The sequence below is a fragment of the Mesocricetus auratus genome, unplaced genomic scaffold (genome assembly GCF_017639785.1).
Source record: "Mesocricetus auratus isolate SY011 unplaced genomic scaffold, BCM_Maur_2.0 Super-Scaffold_100008, whole genome shotgun sequence".
Lineage (NCBI taxonomy): Eukaryota > Metazoa > Chordata > Mammalia > Rodentia > Cricetidae > Mesocricetus > Mesocricetus auratus.
In genome coordinates this window covers 3,147,350-3,167,249 of record NW_024429192.1, presented here as the reverse complement: position 1 = coordinate 3,167,249, position 19,900 = coordinate 3,147,350, and the positions used below count along the sequence as shown (strand labels likewise).

The 19,900-nt window shown below is 48.2% G+C and overlaps 1 protein-coding gene across 2 annotated transcripts in view; it reads right to left on the bottom strand.

The window, feature by feature from the left end:
* Positions 1-4,653: 4,653 nt before the first annotated feature.
* The window catches only part of Kcnj6 (potassium inwardly rectifying channel subfamily J member 6), a 220,810-nt gene continuing 205,563 nt past the window's right edge, over positions 4,654-19,900 (bottom strand). For both annotated transcript variants that reach the window (XM_040750243.1, XM_040750244.1), the window contains exon 5: positions 4,654-8,747. In XM_040750243.1, coding sequence (XP_040606177.1) covers positions 8,729-8,747 — 19 coding nt within the window. In that variant the 3' untranslated portion in view covers positions 4,654-8,728. The remainder of the gene's footprint in view (positions 8,748-19,900) is intronic.

Genomic DNA, 19,900 nt, shown 5'->3' with positions numbered 1-19,900 from the left:
TTTGGAGGCTGTCCTGGAACTCGCTCTGTGGACCAGGCTGGCCTCGAACTCACAGAGATCCACCTGCCTCTGTCTCACGTGTGTGCCACCAACGCCCAGCTAGATCACCCTGTCTTAATCAATGCTGACGGTCTTAATTGGTAGTGACAGATGAGATTGACAGACATTCTGATCCACTAGAAACTGTTCCAAATCTGAATGTTTTACAGATAAAATGTTGCCAAACTCCATTTATATTGCCAGCAGAAGAACACATGGGAATTTTAGTTTTAGACACTGTAGGAGCAGAACACACATGACGAGGACAGCCTCTGTTGCTGCGAGCAGGCATAAAGAATGGAGTCCTGGCTCCCCAAGCTGTAAGACCTCGGGCAGGTTACTAGAACTCTCTGTACACCAGTTTCACCATAGTAACGGGGAATCATTAAACTCAGCTCAGCAGGTTTGGGGATCCCCAGGTGCTGATGTCTTCAAAGCACACAGCGTGGGGGTCCATGTCTGGAGGTCGGTGCAGGGAAGATGATGTGGGGGCGGGGGACGGCAACTGATCGTCACCCCCAGGTCTCTGGCGAGTGTGACTTCTCTGCCTGGGATTCCTTCCTGAAAAACATGCGTGATGATAAGAAGACCAAAGACACCGATGTCGTGGTGTTGACGTGAAATGTCTCCTGTGGGCTCATGCGTTTGAACACTTGTTAGTGCCGCTTGCGAGTGCTATGGGTGGGGCTCTGGGGGGGTGGAGCCTTGCTGGTGGGAGCACGTCCCCGGGGCTGGGCCTTTGAGGGTTCACAGCCTGTCCCCACTTCCTGCTCTCTCTCTGTCTCTCTCTCTGTCTCTGTCTCTGTCTCTCTCTCTCTCTCTCTCTCTCTCTCTCTCTCTCTCTGTCTGTCTGTCTCTGTCTCTCTCTCTCTCTGCTTCCTGTGTGAGCATGGAAATGTGATCGGCTACCTTCCTCCCCCTGCGGCCATGACCTCCCTACCAGGATGGCCTGTGGCCCTCTGGAACTGTGAGCTAAAATTTACCTTTTTCTACTTTAAGTTGCTTTTTGACAGTCTGTTTCTTACCACAGCAACAGGAAAGTAACCACGCTGGAGTTTGAGTCATCTGAGGAAAATGGACCTGAAGTTGAGATTGCCCTGTAGACCAGCCTGTGGGGCTTTTTCTTGACTGTTGATTGATGATGGGAAGGGCAAGCTCACTGTGGGCGGGGCCATCCCTGGGCTGGTGGTCCTGGGTGATCTAAGGAAGCAGGCTGAGCAAGCCTGTAAGGAACAAGCCAGTAGGCAGCTCCCCTCCGTGGCCTCTGCACCAGCTCCTTCCTCGATATCCCCGTCCTGCCTTTGTTTCCCTCAGCGATGGGCTGTGATGTAGGAGTGTGAGCTGAGACAAACTGTTTCTTCTCTAAGTTGCTTTAGTCTTAGCTACAGAACCTTAAGACAGTGACTGACGCAGTCAGACTCAAGGGGTCACAGATCAGGCTGCTGGGTTTGGGTGCATTCCCTTCTGCAACTCAAACTTGCCATGATTTTGTGGTCGTAGCTCTACCACAAAAACCTCTACCTCCTGCACCTGACTGCGTGGAGCTCAGAGCTGAGCAAGAGATTACTCATTCCTGGTGTTTCAGTTGGCCAAGCAACTTCAGTTTCTCGTCCTATAGAAGCGACTATCTTTTTGTTTGTTTTGCTTTTCTGAGACAGGGTTCCCCTTTGTAGCCCTGGCTGTCCTGGAACTCGATCTGCAGACCAGGCTGGCCTCAAACTCAAAGAATCACCTGCCACCTGCCTCTGTCTCTCCTGGCTAAGTTGCTGTGTGGTAAGATGGCCACTTGGAGTCTTTCTCCTATGAAGATCCCAGCCTCGTAGAGTCCCTCAGGGATGTGGATGCAGGGACAGAAAGCTACTCAAAGAAGCCTCAGCACCATGCTGATAGCTCAGAGACACACTTCCTGGGAACACCCTCCCCAAATTTCCAACCCACAAAGTTGTGATGAAAATTAGTGCTTATTTGAAGTCTCTGAATTGGGGATGGAATCCTGTAGAGAGGAGCACCTCAGGGGCAGAGTCAGGATCATTCACACACTCAATGAAGACCACTGGCAAACAACCAATGGATGGGGAATTTACACACTCAGAACTCAGATCAGAGACGCCTATCCCAGTTTCTTTACATCAAACATCCAGCTGGGCTTCTTACGAGGACCTCACACACCCTTTCAAGTCACTGTTCATGACAAAGTCTAGCCTTCTCCCTGTAGATAATGTGGACAAGGGGAGAAGACCCTTGGGGTCTTGGGGTCAAGTCAGCTGAAAAGACCCATCTTCTCCATTGTCTTTCACAATCTCTCATTCGTTCCGGTGAGTGTTTTAACCACAGGTTCTCGGGAGAAACTTAAGTCATCGTTTATAGAATGTGCCAATTTCTGTGGTGTAGGATTTCCCACCAAAAAAAAAAAAACGCGCCAATTTCTGTGGGGTAGTATTCCCCACCAAGCCCGATTTCAAACTCCCAGCTTGCTGTCGGTGACTATGGAGCTGGGAAGGAACACGCTGCCACATAGCTAAAACAGGTGTCAGCAGCTCCAAGAATGTAGGTCACTGTCAATCATAGTGAGAAAATTAGGAACAGACGATTTAAAAAAAAATGCTTGTCAAATGTTTGTTTCTAAACACAATTCACTCAACTGTAAATTTATACGGTTTTGTGTTTGGTAGCAAACTTGAGGTATTCTTGCCTTGGTACTTGAGGACAGCCCCAACCCGCCCCAGCTCTCTGCTGGACTTCGTCAGAACATGGCGTTCACTGCCCGTGGTGTAGCCAGGAAGCCGCTTTCCAATGACTGCTTCCCCATGTCATCTGCCACACGAATGTGCCCAGGAGGCCTTAGTATTAGACCGGTGAAGCAGGAGTAAGCCTAGGGTCGAGGCTCCTGCTTATAAAGCCATGGCCGTCTCCAAATTTTCTCAAGCCCCGATCCCTGCTGTTAATTTGCCACACTTATTGATCCGTGTCCCTTGGGTGACCTACCCACTTGGTGCCAACTGGGCGGAGGACCACCAGCACCTTTCCTTGGAAGGTCACTGAGGCCCCGCGATAGCCAGTGTCGGTGTCCCTGCTGGCATTGGCTCCTTGGTTGATATTCTGACCACCCCTCCCGGCTTGAGGCCCCCACGACACATTGGGAGCAAGAACTGGTATTGGCGTTGGTGTCTTCTTAAAGGAGAGCTATGCTGGGTCGTCTCCAAATGTGTCATGCATGACCAGCAGTACAACTTTCACTGGTGTGATTCCAACCGCAATTTGCAACGGCAGCTTCAGCGAGTCTCCAGTTGCTCGGTTAGCAAGTGGGAGCTGTGTCGCCGATGTTGCCTGACCGTCGACATCAGGGGAGGCGTGGGCGCAGGGTACCCCACGCCTGCAACAGCGAGCTAATGTGTGCACGGTGGCTGTTTGTTCTTGTAGTCCTTGTGCTGTGAGGATCCAATCCCAAGGAGTCTCTGAAAGTGGGACAATGACGGTCTTTCAGACCAGCCGCGTGGGAGAGGAGACCTAAGATGCACTCACGGTGGCCGCGGCAAGCCTGCTTCGCCCTCGGTCTACCCAAGCAATGGCACCCGTCTTTGGGATTCCCTTGAGCCTGGTCTTCTGGAAAAGAGTGTACAGAGAAAAGAGTGTGTATAGTTGTGGTGGAAGAAAACTATAACCCAAGCAGCTGGTAGGGAGAGGCAAAACAGGGAAGAAAGATCATGCCCGTGTGTTGTGCATGACAGATGGAAGCCCCCCCCAACCCCCCACTGCTCCTGGGTTGGACCCTTGGTCCCCAGCTGGTGGTGCTGCTTGGAGAGCTGACTGAAACTTCTGGAGGCGGAGTCCAGCTGGGAAAGCAGATCCCCAAGGGCATGTCTTTGAAGGTTATATATCCCCCCCCATTCTCTCTGCTTTGTCTTCAGCGAGCAGAGAGCCTCTGTCGACCCCCATACCACGATCACAGGCCCAGGATTATCAGAGCTAGGAATACAGACTGACGCATCTGCGGACGGGGACTAGCACGGACCTTGTCCCATAAGCGGCCCGTGTCGGATACTCTGCCTGCATGAGTAAAGTCCGATTGATACATTAGGCTAGCAAGCGTGTGAAAAGGGGAGTTGTGTTGGCTGGAGACAAAAGTGATGAGGCTTAGGACAGCGTCACCAGAGCCCCTCCCAGGTGTTTGCCATTCAGTGGGCGTATGCTGACCTGAGGGACCCAGCTGCATCCTCCTACTTGGAAGTGCCCGGCCACAGCGCGAGCGTGGGGGTGAGTGTCTGTGGAGTACTTCACCCCCACCGTTGAACGAGAGAGGGGGGAGACGGACGGAGGGAACGCTCTGGTGCACCCCAGTACGGCATGCTGGAGAGGCGCAGGCTGAAGGATCGCAAGGCAGAGGGAAAGATGGGGAGGGGAAATCATGGCGGCCGTGTGGGGGCAGGGGGGGCATTGCACAGTTATGGTACATCCTTGTGTTCTGGGTGCAAGGTCCCACGTTTGGAGTGACCCCGCGGCAGCTCTTTGAACTTTGAGATGAATTCACTCTCCCACGGGTAGTGTAGGTTGACTTCTTTGGATGCATATATATATATGCATGCATGTGTGTATAAAAAAACAACCAAGGCCATATCAAATTATTCTTTTATTGTTCCAGTCAAGAAAAAAAGAGGAACGCCTCAGTATGTAAACAGTTTTCCTAACACAGGAGTTCTTAAATATATATATTATAATTTATTTATTCTAAAAAAAATTTGGCATTGTAGAGATTTCTCAATACATAATTTGTGCTTTCGCGTTCGCGTTTAGCATGCTTTCGCCTGGTTGTCCGTGCACAGACTTAACTTGGAGCTGAGTAAAGGGAGTTTACCAAGGGATGGAAGTGTGGGTCAGGAGCCAAACCAGGGCCCCAGGTCTGCCTGGCTTCCCCTTTTCGTAGGCTTGGCAGGAGGCTGGCAACAATGACCTCGGAGGCAGATATCGGCTACTTTACTGCAAGGGAAAGCTGAATCCTTCACGGAGATCTCTTTTGGGAAGGCTGTTCTCCCCGCGTTCTCCTGTGCCTCTCTGAAAGATCATTGTGTGTTTTTTTTTTTTTTTTTTTTTTTTGTTTTCTTAAAGAAAGCTACAGGGACTGCTTCAGTGTTCTCTGAATGTGATTTTGCTGGGCTTATGATTCCCTGTTACATCCACTGAAATCCTACCTTTCTCTATCTCCCCTCCCCCAACAGATTCACTTAATTATTTGGGAGCGCTCGACGGTTGCGTCAAGGACATCCTGCTTTTGGTTCAGTGGAAACTGACCTTTGGTTCAACTGTGAAGCGTTAGGAGCCATTTTACTCTGTGATGGCTTTATTAAGTAAGCCCCCTGCAGCCCTCCATCTCCACTTCAGAGCTGCCTACTATTTAGCACCAGTTTTCACGATATTTTCATCAAATCCCCCGGGGAGTCATCTACCCTGTGTAGGCCAGCCTAGGCACGATCTGGCCCCTCACTATGACACGCCTCTCCCCTGGATCTCTTGCTTCCAAAGCACACCAAGGCCTCCAGGAATGTCAAGATATGCCCCTTCCTGCCACTTGATAATATTGCTTTTACTGTCCACAGAGAGGCTGGCTTGCTATCTTTAAATTCCCATCAATGCGTCCTAGCTGCCCCTCTGGATTAAGTATCTTTATCCCTGAAGCTAAGACTCACTTTCTGCATGTGTTATATGGGTGTGTGTGTGTGTGTGTGTGTGTGTGTGTCAGTATTTGCTCCCAGGGGCTTGTGTGGTCACACAGTAAGAGCTGGTGGCCCTGGGGTGATAGCTTGTTGGGGACAATGGAGGACGTGTCAGCATCTCCAGGGTGCCTTGCTTAAGATGTTGCTCACTGCACAGCACCTACCAAGTATCCGTGACCAGAACTCCTTGCCAAGAGCCTTGTCCTTGTCTATCTTTAGTTAGCTTCTGGGTCTTTTAGAACAGAAATACACTTAGGCATGCTCTCAGCCTTGAGGACTGCCGTACACCTGAAAATGAAAACCTTCTTTCTCCGTAGGACGTAAGCATTTTGTTAAAGGCTCAGGTTCTTAGGAAAATTGCTGGGGACAGAGTTGACGAATATGTGTGTTTCTGTTTTCTTTTGGGGGGGCAGTTGGCTATGCTTGCTTAACATATTTTACAGCTTAATTTAGATTTGTGCGTACGTGTGCATGTCCGTGTGAGTTTATGCCACTCTTTCGTGTGTGGGTGCCTGAGAATGTCAGAAGAGGGTGCTAGTCCCCCTGGAGCTGGAGTGACAGGCAGTTGTGAGCCGCTGCCCTATCTGGTGCTGGGCACCAAACTTGAATCCCCTGGAAGAGCAGCCGCCGTTCTTAACTGCCGAGTCACAGCCCCAGCCCTTTTGTGTTCTTTAGAAACGGGTTCCAGTTGGGACCTCATGACGCCTCAACTCCAAGACCCAGTTCCTGGGCTCCCTGGCTTTGTCTTGATAGGTCTGCGTGATGCTTGGTTGAGAGCTTTGTGATCCATGGGGGCACAAACACCTCTAGACCCTCAGGCTTATTCTCTAAAAGGATGTTGGCACTGACAATGGGCTTTTGAACTAGTAGACTTTCCCAGAATAATTTGTTTTCTATCCTAGCTCATAGAGAAACTTCCTATTTTACTCAGCCAGGCAAGCCTCTGGCCCTTTAGTGGGAAAAGCATATATATATGTCATTGTTTTTTAGCCAATAGTGGAAAGGATCTCCTCTTTCTGCCTTGGGCATATAACTAAACCATGGCCGGAAGGAAGCAATGCGGCCAATGTATGTTACAGCTAAAACGCAGTAGGGCTACTGAGCACCCGTAAGTGCTAAGCTTCTCCTTGTTGTGTTTGGCTCCGTAGCTGCATAGTCCTGGTGAAGTCCCTGCATGCATGTCTCTAGCAATGCAGAGCTGGCGTTGTGCTGAAGTCAGCTTGCAAGAACACAATGGCATCGGGTTACTCAAAAAAATTGTCTGTATTTATGGGTATCTGCTTGCCTTGGAATGTGCACGTGTGTGCAGGTACATTGGATACCCTATGGCTGTGAGCCTCCTGACACAGGTGCCTGGAACCAAACTCTGGTCCTCTGCAAGAGAAGCCAACGTCCCTAAAAGCTGAGCTATCTCTTCTATCCCTTGGGTGACTTTTCTTACTTGGTGTGCAGCGGTGTGTTTATTTTACACCGATGATGCTAACCTTCCTTGAAGCATTCTCTACTTTGGTGGCGGTCACAGTGACCTAACAATCGCCTACCTCATCACTACCTCTCTTCGGCCTGGGTTAGTGTGGTAGGAGATGGGGGAGGGATGTGGCTGGGGAAGGAGTATTTTTGGCAGTTAAATTTACAAGGGAAGAGTTTACAAAGTTAAAAGTTTAAAGCTGACCTGATTAGGGACCATGAGTTTAAGAGTGACGTAGACTTAGACTGATGGGAATGTTACTGGGAACTCATGTCAGAATCGTAGTGACTGTAGGGTCAAACACCGGCTGGAAAAACGGGTGGCAGGCTCTTCCCAAGGCCACAGAGAGCAGCCGTGAGGATGTTTCATTCTGGGCCATTGCAACACCTTAACATGCTAAGACCATAAAAATTCTGTAGTGTTCCTTGCCAGAGCACAGTGGTGTTAAGCTAGAAATCAATAATAGGTAGAGGCCTGGGAAACCTTTAAACGCTTTAAGTTTAAACAACACAATTCTCAGTGACATGGAGTAAAGAAAAAAAATCTCAAGAGAAATTAAAAAGTAATACTTTGAACTAAGTGAAGATGAAATCACAGTTTTAGACGGGAATCGATAACAGAGCCTGAAGAGAAATGTATAGCATCAGATGCATCAAGCAGAAAAGAAATCTGAAATCAGCCGTCTAAGTTGGAGGAGTGAATTAAATCCAAAGCAAGCAAGGAAATAAAGATGACAGCACAGACTGACAAAACCGAAAACAGGATGCCAATTAAAAATAAAAATCAATAGAACCGAGAACCAGAGAGAGAGGCAGAGAGACAGAGAGGGGGGAGGGAGAGAGAGAGAGACAGAGAGAGACAGAGAGAGACAGAGAGAGAGAGAGAGAGAGAGAGAGAGAGAGAGAGAGAGAGAGAGAGAGAGAGAGAGAGAGAGAGAACAAACTGGAAGCCACTGCAGACATGGGTGGAAGAGAGCATGACCACAGACTCTATGGACATGGAAAGGACTCCAAAGGATGTACCCACACTTCTCTGTTGAAGTTAGACTCATTACTAGAAACATCCAGTCTGGCAAAACTCGCATTAGAGGAAATAGATAGTCCAAACTGTTTATACATTAGAGACTTTAAAGTTTTGTTCGTCTTTATTCATGTGTGTGAGCGTGAGTGCCTGCACGAGTTTATGTGCACGACACACATGCAGTAGCCAGCGGAAGCCAGAAGAAGGTGCCGGGTCCTTAACTGGAGTTACAGGTGAGTTGTGAGCCACCACGGAAGCACTGGGAACTGAACCCAGGCCCCCTCTGCAAGAGCAACAGACAATGTTAACCGCGGAGTCATCTCTCCACCCCGGACTTTAAGTAAATTATTCATGACCTTTCCAACCAGAAAGCACTAGGTCCAGATGGGCTCATTCTGGGTGGACTCTTCCAAGTAGTTAAGGAGGAAAATATATCAATTCTCTGTAATCTCTTTCAGAGGATGTGATTAGAAGAAATACTTCTCAATCCACACTAGGAGTCCAGCGTCACCCTACGAACAAACGAGGAAAAGATACTTCAGTGAATGAAAACTACAGACCAATAGCTCCCACGAACACAGATCCAAAACAGACTCAACCACAAATCACTCACAACTCACAAGTTGAATCTAATAATGCAAAAGAAAAATTGTATACTTTGACCAAGTGGAATTTATGCCGGATAAGAAAAGCAGTTCAATGTTTAAAAATAAATGCCTGTAGTCCATGTTAGTGGGCAGGGTAATTCAAATGATATGTGTTACTATTGATAGATGCTGAGGGAGAATTTATCAAACCCAATAGCTATTCACTGTGAAAGTCCTCAGTGAGTGAGATAGTGGAAATCACACAGTATCGTAGCCTTTTTAGATTCTTTTTAACTTAATAGTTTTCACTTAATGTTATCCTATGTTGCCCTATAATTTTACAGATTGTTTTTTCAATTATGGAATGCTGAAATATTGGATATATGCTTATCACAAGAATATATCTTTCACAGTTACTAATAAAACTTCTATAAATAACAAAAGGCTCTCTATAAAGCATGGATAGTGGGACCTTTATTTTTTATTTTTACTATTATTTATTTACTTATTTATGACATTTCTTGAACTAGGGGAGCAGTGTTTAAAACTTCCTTTTTGGTTCATTTCACTTAACTGACAGAAACTTGTTTTCTGTTCAGACCCAGAACAGGAACCATTGCTTTTTAATATGACTCTAGATGGTTGGATGATGCAATAAGACAAGAAAAGCTAATGAGAGATATGCAGATAGGAAGGGAAGAAGTGGCTATCATTTATAGATGGCCTGCTCACCTCTGGAAAATCTTTAAGAACTGACAAGAAAAAAATCCACAAGATTTTCTTTTTGTTTTGTTTTATTTTGTTTCGAGACAGGGTTTCTCTGTGTAGCTCTGGCTGTCCTGAAACTGACTTTGTAGACCAGGCTGGCCTCAAACTCACATAGATCTACCTGGCCCTACCTCCCAAGTGCTGAGACTAAAGGCATGCCCCTCCCCCAGCAAAACCAAGATTAAAAAAAAATTACACGAAGATTTTTTGACACAAATTAGCATAAAGAAGCCAACTGCTTTCTTATATACCAGCCATGAGCAATTAGAATCTCAAGAACAAAAATATGATCATTTAAGTTAGCACCCTTGAAATGGAATACTTGGGTATGTTTCTTAAGCTACGTGTAAGGTCTGTGTGAGGAAGGAGATTGTAAAGGGGGTGAAAGACACTGACGGACCAGATAAATGAACAAACCTGGCATTGCCAGGGCGTTTTCTCTTCTTATCTTGATCTTTAGAGTTAATACAATGCCAATCCAAAGTCAAGCAGAGTACTTTGTGGATATCAGTGCGCTTAAGCTCATATGAGAAACCAAAGCCCCAGAACAGACAGAGTGGATCGTTCACTATTAAAGAAACGGTGCGAAGACAGAGGACTGATGCTACCAAACATCAAGACTGGTAGCAAACCAGTTATATCAGTTGAGACGGTGTGGTTCAGGTAAAAGACTCAGTGGACCTGATGAAGGACCCGACTCCAGAGCTCAGAAACAGGCCACATAAATCGAGCGATCGGATTGCGCAGGACACACGCTGCTTTCCGACAAAGGAGAAAAGGGCGCTAGAGCAAACGGTACTAGAGCTATTAGACACATAAATACAAGGTAAGCAAGAATCCAAGCACAAACCTCACAGCAGTCACAAAGCATCGGTTCAAACGACCATAGATCCGGGGATTAGATAAAATGGTGAAGCTCCCAGGAGACAGGGGGCGGGGTCTGGATGATGTGGGGTTGATGACAACTCCCTAGGTACAGCTCCAAGGGTACATTCCGCGAGAGATGATTGCCAGGCTGGACTTCACTGAAACAAGAAACTTCTGCAGAGCCCAGGACACTCTCCGAGAATGGCCAGCTGGAGGAAGTGTTTGCAAAAGTCTCAGAGAACGAAGACCAAGAATCCAAAGACCCTTTGCAGCTCTAGAGCAGGAAAATGGACGCTCACCCACAGGATGGACAAAAGGCCTGAGCAGAGATGTCCCAGCACGACAATCTACAGACAGACAAGGAGTGTCTGAGAAGGTGTTTGATGCCATAGTGAGCCGCACGGTACATAGCCATGACACACCCTGACACACCTATCGGAAGGGCGCAAATCCAAAACAGCCACACCGCCAAACACCGGGGGAGCCACCGGCGCCATCATTCATAGACGAGTGGAAAAATAAAAAATGGTACAGCCACCAGGGAAGACGGTTTTATCAGCGTACAATGGAAACTGTCTCACCGTGTAACACAGCCGCCGTAGTTCCTGATCTTTGCCCAAACGAGCCAGAATCTCGCTTCCATATTAAAAACCACACACAGATGCGCTTATAAGTTTTCTCTCTTAAAAAAGGAGCAACGAAGATGCTGCTGAGTAAGTACACGGTTAAATAAATTCTGGTCTGTCTAAAAAAAACGGGGAGTGAGGAGCTGTGAGGCCGAGGAGGAGCCGCAGGAGGAACCAGTGCACACGACCGGGCGAAAGGACAGCAAGCTGAGAAGGGTTTCCATTGGGCGACCGCAGCCACGGTCTGCCCAGGAGCAGTGGGTTCTGGGAAGGGGTGAGGGCTGCAGAGGGATCGTAGGGTGGCCAGCCTGCTCTATACGACATGTCGACGGTGGGAACCTGTGCTAACACAGTTGCTCAAACACATCCAGTGTTCACGGTCAAGGGTGAGCCCTAGCTTCGCCTGCAAACGCGGGCGAGAATGGTGTGTTGGGGGTAAATTCATGCCCAGTGACGGACACACAGTGGTGTGTCTTGCCAGTGACGGGGAGGGTGGGAGGGTTATAGGGGCTCTGTGCTTTCTGCTTAAATTTGTGTGTGTGTGTGTGTGTGTGAACTTAAAGCGTCCCTAAAAAGTTATAACATCACTTTACAACAACAGCAGCAGCAGCAGCAGAGAGGCACTGGGACTTTCAGTGATTCATCTAAGGCCACATAGCTCATCTGAGGGGTGGGGGTGCAGACCCAGGCCCAGGCTCCAATCTCCAACAGAGCACTGATGAAGGGTTCTTAAGACCCATCGCCTGTCCTGTGTGTGGTCCAGCGATGTGTAAGATTGTTTAAAAGCTAAAGCCGCTGTGATGATCCGAGAGGACCATCCTCGTTCGTGCTTAGTTTTCCAGAAACCTTTTCCTTTAGATTTTATGTTTATTATTTTAAGTGCGTGCGTGTGCATGTGCGTGTGTGTGTGTGTGAGTGTGTGCATGCGTGTGTGTGTGTCTGTGAGAACACAGGTGCAGTTCCCTGCAGAGTTCGGAAGTGTCGTGTTCTCCTGGAGCTGGAGTTAATGGTAGTTGAGGGCTGCCTGGTGTGGGTCCTGGAACCAAACTCTTCCACAAGAGCGGTCGGTCAGTTTAGCCGCTGAGCCCATCTCTCCAGCTGCATCTCCTGGAAACTTACACGGACTTGGTTGTGGCTGATAGGGAGGTACAAGAACGTGGTCTGTGTGTGCGCACATGCACTCCTGCACCTGTGTTTGTGAGTGGCTGTTTTCTGTTTCCCAGTTGGAGTGTTAAGTTACGAAGGTCTAGGAGCAATCTCACCGCACTGTGAAGCATCCAGGGGATTCTTCATCGCTTTAGCACAGGGGCAAGTGGAAGGAAAGTTGTAAATAGGAGGGGTCGTGTGGTAGCAAAGCCAGGAGTCTGGGAGTCCTATTGTAACAGAGCTAGAAACCAGATGGGTTGTGGAAAGTTCTCATTCTTCTCTAATGTCCCTGAAGATACAACAAGCCCACTAGGTGAGTCCTGGGTGCTGAGATCAGCTGCATGGGCATGTATCAGCCCTGGGTACTGAGATATCAGCTGCATGGGCATGCATTAGCCCTGGGTGCTGAGATTAACTGCATGGGCATGCATCAGCCTTGGGTGCTGAGATTAACTGCATGGGCATGCATCAGCCTTGGGTGCTGAGATCAGCTGCATGGGCATGCATCAGCCTTGGGTGCTGAGATTAATTGCGTGGGCATGCATCAGCCCTGGGTGCTGAGATTAACTGCATGGGCATGCATCAGCCTTGGGTGCTGAGATCAGCTGCATGGGCATGTATCAGCCCTGGGTACTGAGATATCAGCTGCATGGGCATGCATTAGCCCTGGGTGCTGGGATTAACTGCACGGGCATGCATCAGCCTTGGGTGCTGAGATTAACTGCATGGGCATGCATCAGCTTTGGGTGCTGAGATCAGCTGCATGGACATGCATCAGCCCTGGGTGCTGAGGTTAACTGCATGGGCATGCATTAGCCCTGGGTGCTGAGAGATCAGCTGCATGGGCATGCATCAGCCCTGGGTGCTGAGATCAGCTGCATGGGCATGCATCAGCCTTGGGTGCTGAGAGATCAGCTGCATGGGCATGTATCAGCCTTGGGTGCTGGGATTAACTGCATGGGCATGCATCAGCCTTGGGTGCTGAGAGATCAGCTGCATGGGCATGCATCAGCCTTGGGTGCTGGGATTAACTGCATGGGCATGCATCAGCCTTGGGTGCTGAGAGATCAGCTGCATGGGCATGCATCAGCCTTGGGTGCTGGGATTAACTGCATGGGCATGCATCAGCTCTGGGTGCTGAGATTAGCTGCACAGGCATGCGGCAGAGATCTGAATACAGAGGTCTCTCTGTGAAAGCAGATCCTCACTTCACACCTCCCTTGTCTCAAGCACTACCATGTCCCAGTTTTGCTTGTCAATATGCAGGAGCCGATTCCCAGGTTCAAAGCCAGAGGGAAGTGGCTAGCACAAGAAGAAACGGAATTCTGAGAGCTCCGAATCCTGGATAAAAATGAGTCTTTAACGTGAAATAAGATTTTCAACAATAAATTGTAAGTCAAACCTTTTTTTGAGGTAAGGTGTCATGCAGCTCAGGCTGGCCTTGAACTCCCTATGTAGTTAAGGATGACCTTGGGCTCCTGGTCTCACGGCACCCATCTCCTGAGTGCTGAGATTACATGCACGTGCCACTACATCCAGCAAATATGAATATATATATATATATATATTTTACTGCTTTTGTTTGTGCTTAGGCTTATTATTGAAGCGCTATTTGTTTTGGGCCAGTCTTGATTTGGCAGTGTTTACTTATTGTGTAAGAGAGTGGCAATTCTTTGGACATCTGTTGCATCAGATACTGTGAATATAGGTTCTGGAGTTTTAAAAAGACAAGTGGTGTGTGTGTGTGTGTGTGTGTGTGTGTGTGTGTGTGTGGTGTGCATTCCTTCCTACACACACACACATATGTTGATACCGTGGAAACAAGTATCACCCCACACTTGTGTGTTAAATGAGTGCACATTTATTGGGCCCTCCTCTCATTTCTTTGGGCTCCTCCAAAGCTGCCTGCATGTGGGTCAGCCCTCAGAGCTGCAGCCCCCGGGACCTCCTCCAAGCCTCCTCCAGCCTGCACAAGAGTGGTCCATGCTCACAGATGGAGGGTTGCCATGGCAGCAGCTGAACAACACCTCCTGGGTAGCAGTCATCCCAGAGTACTGGGTGTTCCCCGCCAAGAGCACTCTTTGTACAGACTGTGAGCAGAGAAAAGGCCGCTTTGCCAATCCAGGCACCTTTTTATTTTTTGGGTCACTTCAGAACTGGTGCGTGTGAGTGCACTGTTGTCTTGGTGTTCCTCTGATTTTAGAGGAGGCATACTGGACTGAATAACGATACTCAGGACTCTGTTGGGAAAGCTGTCTAGACAATCATAGGCTGCAAATGATGGGAAGACCCAAAGACCAGGCAAGCACACGTGTCCCCTCAGCCTGAGACCTCACTTGACCCTGCTCTGATCACTCGCTGGGCTGGGGTCAAAGATGTCCAGATATCAGTAGTGAGCTCAAGGTGCCTAATAGTACAAGAAAAATATTCTAAATACTTTATCTTGGAGGGGTCAGACTCCAATAAGGTCGGAAGTGGAAGGTGAGTGGTCAGAGGTAGGTCTATCAGGTAACAAGCTGCACGTTGTAGCCGCTGATTGAGGGTAGAGTTAGGCAGCTGCCTGCCTTTGGCAGCTCTGATGGAGAAGAGTGTGTGTTTGCGTTGACCAGGGTGGCATTCATGTTGGTTGTAAGGTGGGTTCCAACGGGACAGCTCCCAGACTTGCTTAGAGAGAGGGGTCAGGTTCCACTGCCCAGAAAGGTTAACTGGCATGTCCTAAGTGACTGACTTCCTATTGTCACTGCATTGTGAGGCTCCCGATTTTTTTCTCAAGTATGAGGAATTTGATATGTAGTGACAAAACCCCCAAACATCACAGAGATAATCATTATGGTGAGATCAGAACTTCTGGGGATTTCCTTCCACTTTTTTACTTTTTTTTTAAAGATTTATTTATTTATGATGCATATACAGTGCTCTGTGTCTGCATGTACGCCTGTGGGCCAGAAGGGGGCACCAGATCTCATTACAGAAGGTTGTGAGCCACCATGTGGGTACTGGGAATCGAACTCAAGTCCTCTGGAAGAGCAGCCAGTGCTCTTAACCTCTGAACCATCTCTCCAGCCCCTGCTTACTTCACTTTTTCTTTAGTTATTTTATTTGGATTTACATGTGGGCGGGTTTCCCTAGTTCCTGGCAGACTCCAAAGGCCTATGTTTATTCCTGACCCAGGAAGTGCTCTGTGAGGTCAAGAATGCCTCTCAGATACCCTTAAGGATTCCAAGTCCTTGGAAGACACCGGTGCAACCATTGTGCCAGAAGCAGCTGTGCATGGGGACAGTCATTCTGAGGGGGCTCAGCAGGTGGGCACGGTAAGCCCTGTGTCCTGCCCAAGCTAAGCAGGCAGGACATTGCTCAATGTCACCCCACAGGCAGAGGTATGGAGAGAGGGTGGGTCGAAGGGCAGGGTTCTTCCTTCTGATGCACAGCTGGCTGGAACCTGAGGCCTCAGATCTGCTATTTGTGTTTTATGACTTTAAATCTAGCACTCGCTGGCCCCGAAGGGCTGTAAGCCTCAGCTTGGGTCTACCCACAGACTCCTGGGAGGTCTCGGGACCTCTTACTCCTTGGGGTGACCATACTCCTGGGATATCTCAGGGGGCCTCTTACTCCTTGGGGTGACCATACTCCTGGGATGTCTTGGGGGGCCTCTTACTCTTTGGGGTGACCACACTCCTGGGATATCTCGGGGGCCTCTTACTCCTTGGGGTGACCATACTCCTGGGAGGTCTTGGGACCTCTTACTCCTTGGGGTGACCATACTCCTGGGATATCTCGGGGGCCTCTTACTCCTTGGGGTGACCATACTCCTGGGATGTCTTGGGGGGCCTCTTACTCTTTGGGGGTGACTATACTCCTCGGATGTCTTGGGGGGCCTCTTACCCCTTGGGGTGACTATACTACGAGTGCTGTTTAGACTTTAGAAGCTCTGGTGATGGGCATGTCTGTTTCACTAGTGCTTGTTGGTAGCAGGTATTTACATTGCCTGAGGAAAAAACAGCCCTTCCTGTTCCTACAAAGATCAGTTACATCAATCTCACAGTTCTCAGGATGGACTGAGCCTTGACCTTGAGGCGGTCAGTCACACATGGGTAGCGGGGAACCTGTCTGCCTCCGAAGCTGATGCCTGTTGACTCTGTGGCCATTGCTGTCTGCCAACCACAAGTCTAGGGGAAGAGGGTCTAAAGGAACGCGATGGATATATTTCATCAACAACCAAGCTTTTCCGCTTAGCGGAGCACGCCCGCGAACCAATCCCAAACGTCTTAAAAGCGCCGCCTTCCTCTCCCTTGGGCGGCCCCACATGAACTAGCTGGGTGCAGGGAGCTTTCCTTCGCTAAGGCAATGAGGCCAAGCAGCAGTCTGGCTCCTTTTACATTTATTTGAGCTTCATGACGTTGGAGTTTGAGATTGTGTGACCTGGTCGTTTCTTCCAAGTGGTTGAAGAATCATAGAGTTCTGCACGGTCTCTGTGGTAGGGCAGCATATCCTACTTAGTTTGGGATGTGGGAACACATCTCTATCATTTGTCTGCCAACAACACAACGCACAATGATTTGTCACAAAATAGTTTCTTTCCCGTCTGATTTCCTGGAGAGCATTCACAAGAGAACTTGATATGTATGCTCTGCCATATTTTTTTTTTTAATCTCTAAATAGAACTAATAAAACAAAGGGCCAAATTTGACTGCCTGGTATGAGAAATGTTTTCCTAGAACTAAAATACATCAAGTTTGGGGCTCCAAACAACGCCATCGAATAGTGCCACACCTAAAACTCCCATCGTTGGGATTTGGCCTGTTTTGGAATTGCCAGTGATCCAACAACCATGCCCCACCCTTCTGCTCCCTTCAAGCTTGCAGTTCCCAGAGAAGCACAGCTGGTCGTCTGCAGGCTGAGCTTCTAGCGGAGGGGGTCAGAGAGAGCCAGGCCCGGTGTGAAGCCACACCGACAATGGTCCCAGGGTCCTCTCCACTACAGCGGGTTCCCTGAGTCCTAGACTCGAGGAACCAGCCGCAGCGTGCGAGCCCCTCAGCAGTCGGGCCCTCTCTCCTCTGTGCTGGCACCTGCACCTGGGCAGACACCCCGGGGGAGGGCTGTCTGCGTAACTTAAGGCCCACGGGCACCTGAGAAGCCACGCCTCAGCTTAGGCGCCAGGGGCTTTCCTTTCTTGATTGCTCGCCGGTGAGCATTTCTACCCTAGCGGCTTTCTAGGTGGATGCCGAATCTCAGAAGGTGATGCAGGAAAAGGAAGCCTTCTCCCTGAAAGCCCTGACTCCACGACCTGCCCTCAGAAACTGCAATATGTTTTCCTGGAATAAATTTGTTAGTGACTCAAGGAGATTTGGGCTGGGAAAGGAGGTCGTTCTTTGATGTTCCCCAACACCCATGAAAACAGTGTAATTCTTGTCAGTATTATTTAGTAATAGTACAGATGTTTGCCAGCCGAATAATCTCTCTTGCAGCTGCTCAGCTCCCCTCACAGTCGAAGGCAATGCACTCACAAACTTCAGTGCTGCGTTCCACCAAAACTGATTATGAGCCAAGATTTGAATCACCATTTTCTTTTGAGACAGGGTCTCATGTAGCTCAGGTTAGTCCCAAATGATCTATGTAGCTGAGGATGGCCTTAAACTTCCAACCTTCCTGACTCCACTTCCAAAATGTTATAATAGGCGTGTGCTAGCTTTGTTTATGCAGTACCAGGGACCAAACCTGGGGCTTTGTGCAAACTAGGGAAAAGCCTTCTTCTAACCAAACTACACCTCTGGCCCCTGAGATCTGAGTTTTATATGTCTCCCAAATGTTCTTGGCTCGTCTTTCTCCCAACCATGTTTAAATGTAAAAGCTAATGTTAACTTGAAAGAGTATAACAGGTTAGAATCCCTGCATATTGGTGTGCCAAACTTTTTTCTTAATTAAAAACATCCCATACTTACAGCCTCATGATCTGGATTTGAGACCAGGATCTATAATTTACTGGGCCTGGAGCTTTGGTGGAATTATTCAGTTTGCCTAAACTCTACAACCCCAATTACAGAGATGTCGATTATAGTGCCTGGCCTCCTGTGGGTTAGAGTTCCACGAGATAATTTGTGGGAGCATTCTGAATTTACTACACAATGTTAGGTAAAACAGTGTTTTGCTGTTGGCTGTGCATTGTCAAAACTGTACTCATTGTCCAAGTCCCTTAGCAACCTCCTGACAGCGTTGGGTTCTACATGACGTTTTGAATCAAAAGTCCCCTCTGAGACACTGAGAGTAGACATATTGGGAAGAAGAATGTTTCCCCTCTACTCTGAATTACAAGGTGACGTTTTCTTAAAGGCGGGTTGGACATAAAGTCTAACCCAAGACAATGCTTTTTTTAAACCATGTTGTAATATCAGCCAATCTCTTATGACAATTTTGCTTGTGTTTTCCGACTTTGTAGATACCCCATTGAATTGAAGTCATAGAAATGTGTCATCTAGGGAATGCTGGTCATGTGTGGGGGACTTGTCATTTTGAGCTGCCTTGTCCAGGTTTCTCCCAGCTAAAGGATCTGGTGGTTTTTTTTTTTCAGTGCACTCATGGACTCTTCCAAAGCACACCTTAGTCAAACAGTCTCTAAACACTGCAAAGATACCATCTTAAATTCAAACAGAAAAGCGATCAGGTGGGGCAAGAGACAAAAAAAATTGTGGACATCTAGGCTTTAAAAATGAAGCCTTTAAATTAAATTTAAATTAGAGTATAATAACAATAGCAATAATAATAATAATAGTAAAAACCCCAGGCATGTCCAAGTCCTATTTTGGCTAAACCTGCAAGAGAAAAGTTGTGCTTAAGAGTACAGTAGCTAGATTTCTGTTAGGAACTTAGGTACTAAATTAAATCAGTAGGTCTGGAATAGAGAGAGGGACAGAGAGGAAGGGAGTAAAGGAAGAGAGGGTTCTACCTCACGGATATGGACTCACAACCACACCCCAGCACGATGTTCAGAAGGACCTGGAAAGGGTGAACCGATTCTAATGCATTAGGAAGGGGTTAAGTCAACCTCTAAGTGATAGGCGCTCTTCCTATTGGAAAGTTAATGTCAGGGGATGCAGGGGGATGGGGGAAGGTCAGTAGGGAGAGGACCATAAGGGTCTCTTTAGCCCCTCCCTTCCGGACAATCCTCGGGGAGTTCATTTGCTCTGTCAGATTGGGGTCAACTGTGACAGCCCTCACCTTTGAGTTCCAGGGTTTCTGCGGATCTCACTGTGCTTTATGGGAGATGTGGCTTGGAGACACCAGCCAAGCAGCCCAAAATATCAAGGGGGAGGAGGGAGGGAGGGGGAGAGAGAGAGAGTGAGAGAGCTCTCTTGGTTATGGATGGATTGGTGCATTAATAGGCTTATGTATTTTCGTAGCACTTGACCTATACTGGTGGAGAGAGGGGGTTGGGGACCAGAAAGGGGAGGCATCGGGGGTCCCTTCTGCTGAATTATCTTAATGAAAAAAACCAAACAAACCCATTGACTACTGGCTGCTTAGAAAACGTCGGGGTCGTAACGACCTCCTCTCACATTTTAACAGTAGATAACAAAATACACTGTCGAACCGTTTTCCCAGTGACTGTAGAAAAATAGACAACGTTTGATAAGGGCATTCTAACGGAAGGTCCCTTCAGGACTGCTGGCTCTTAGA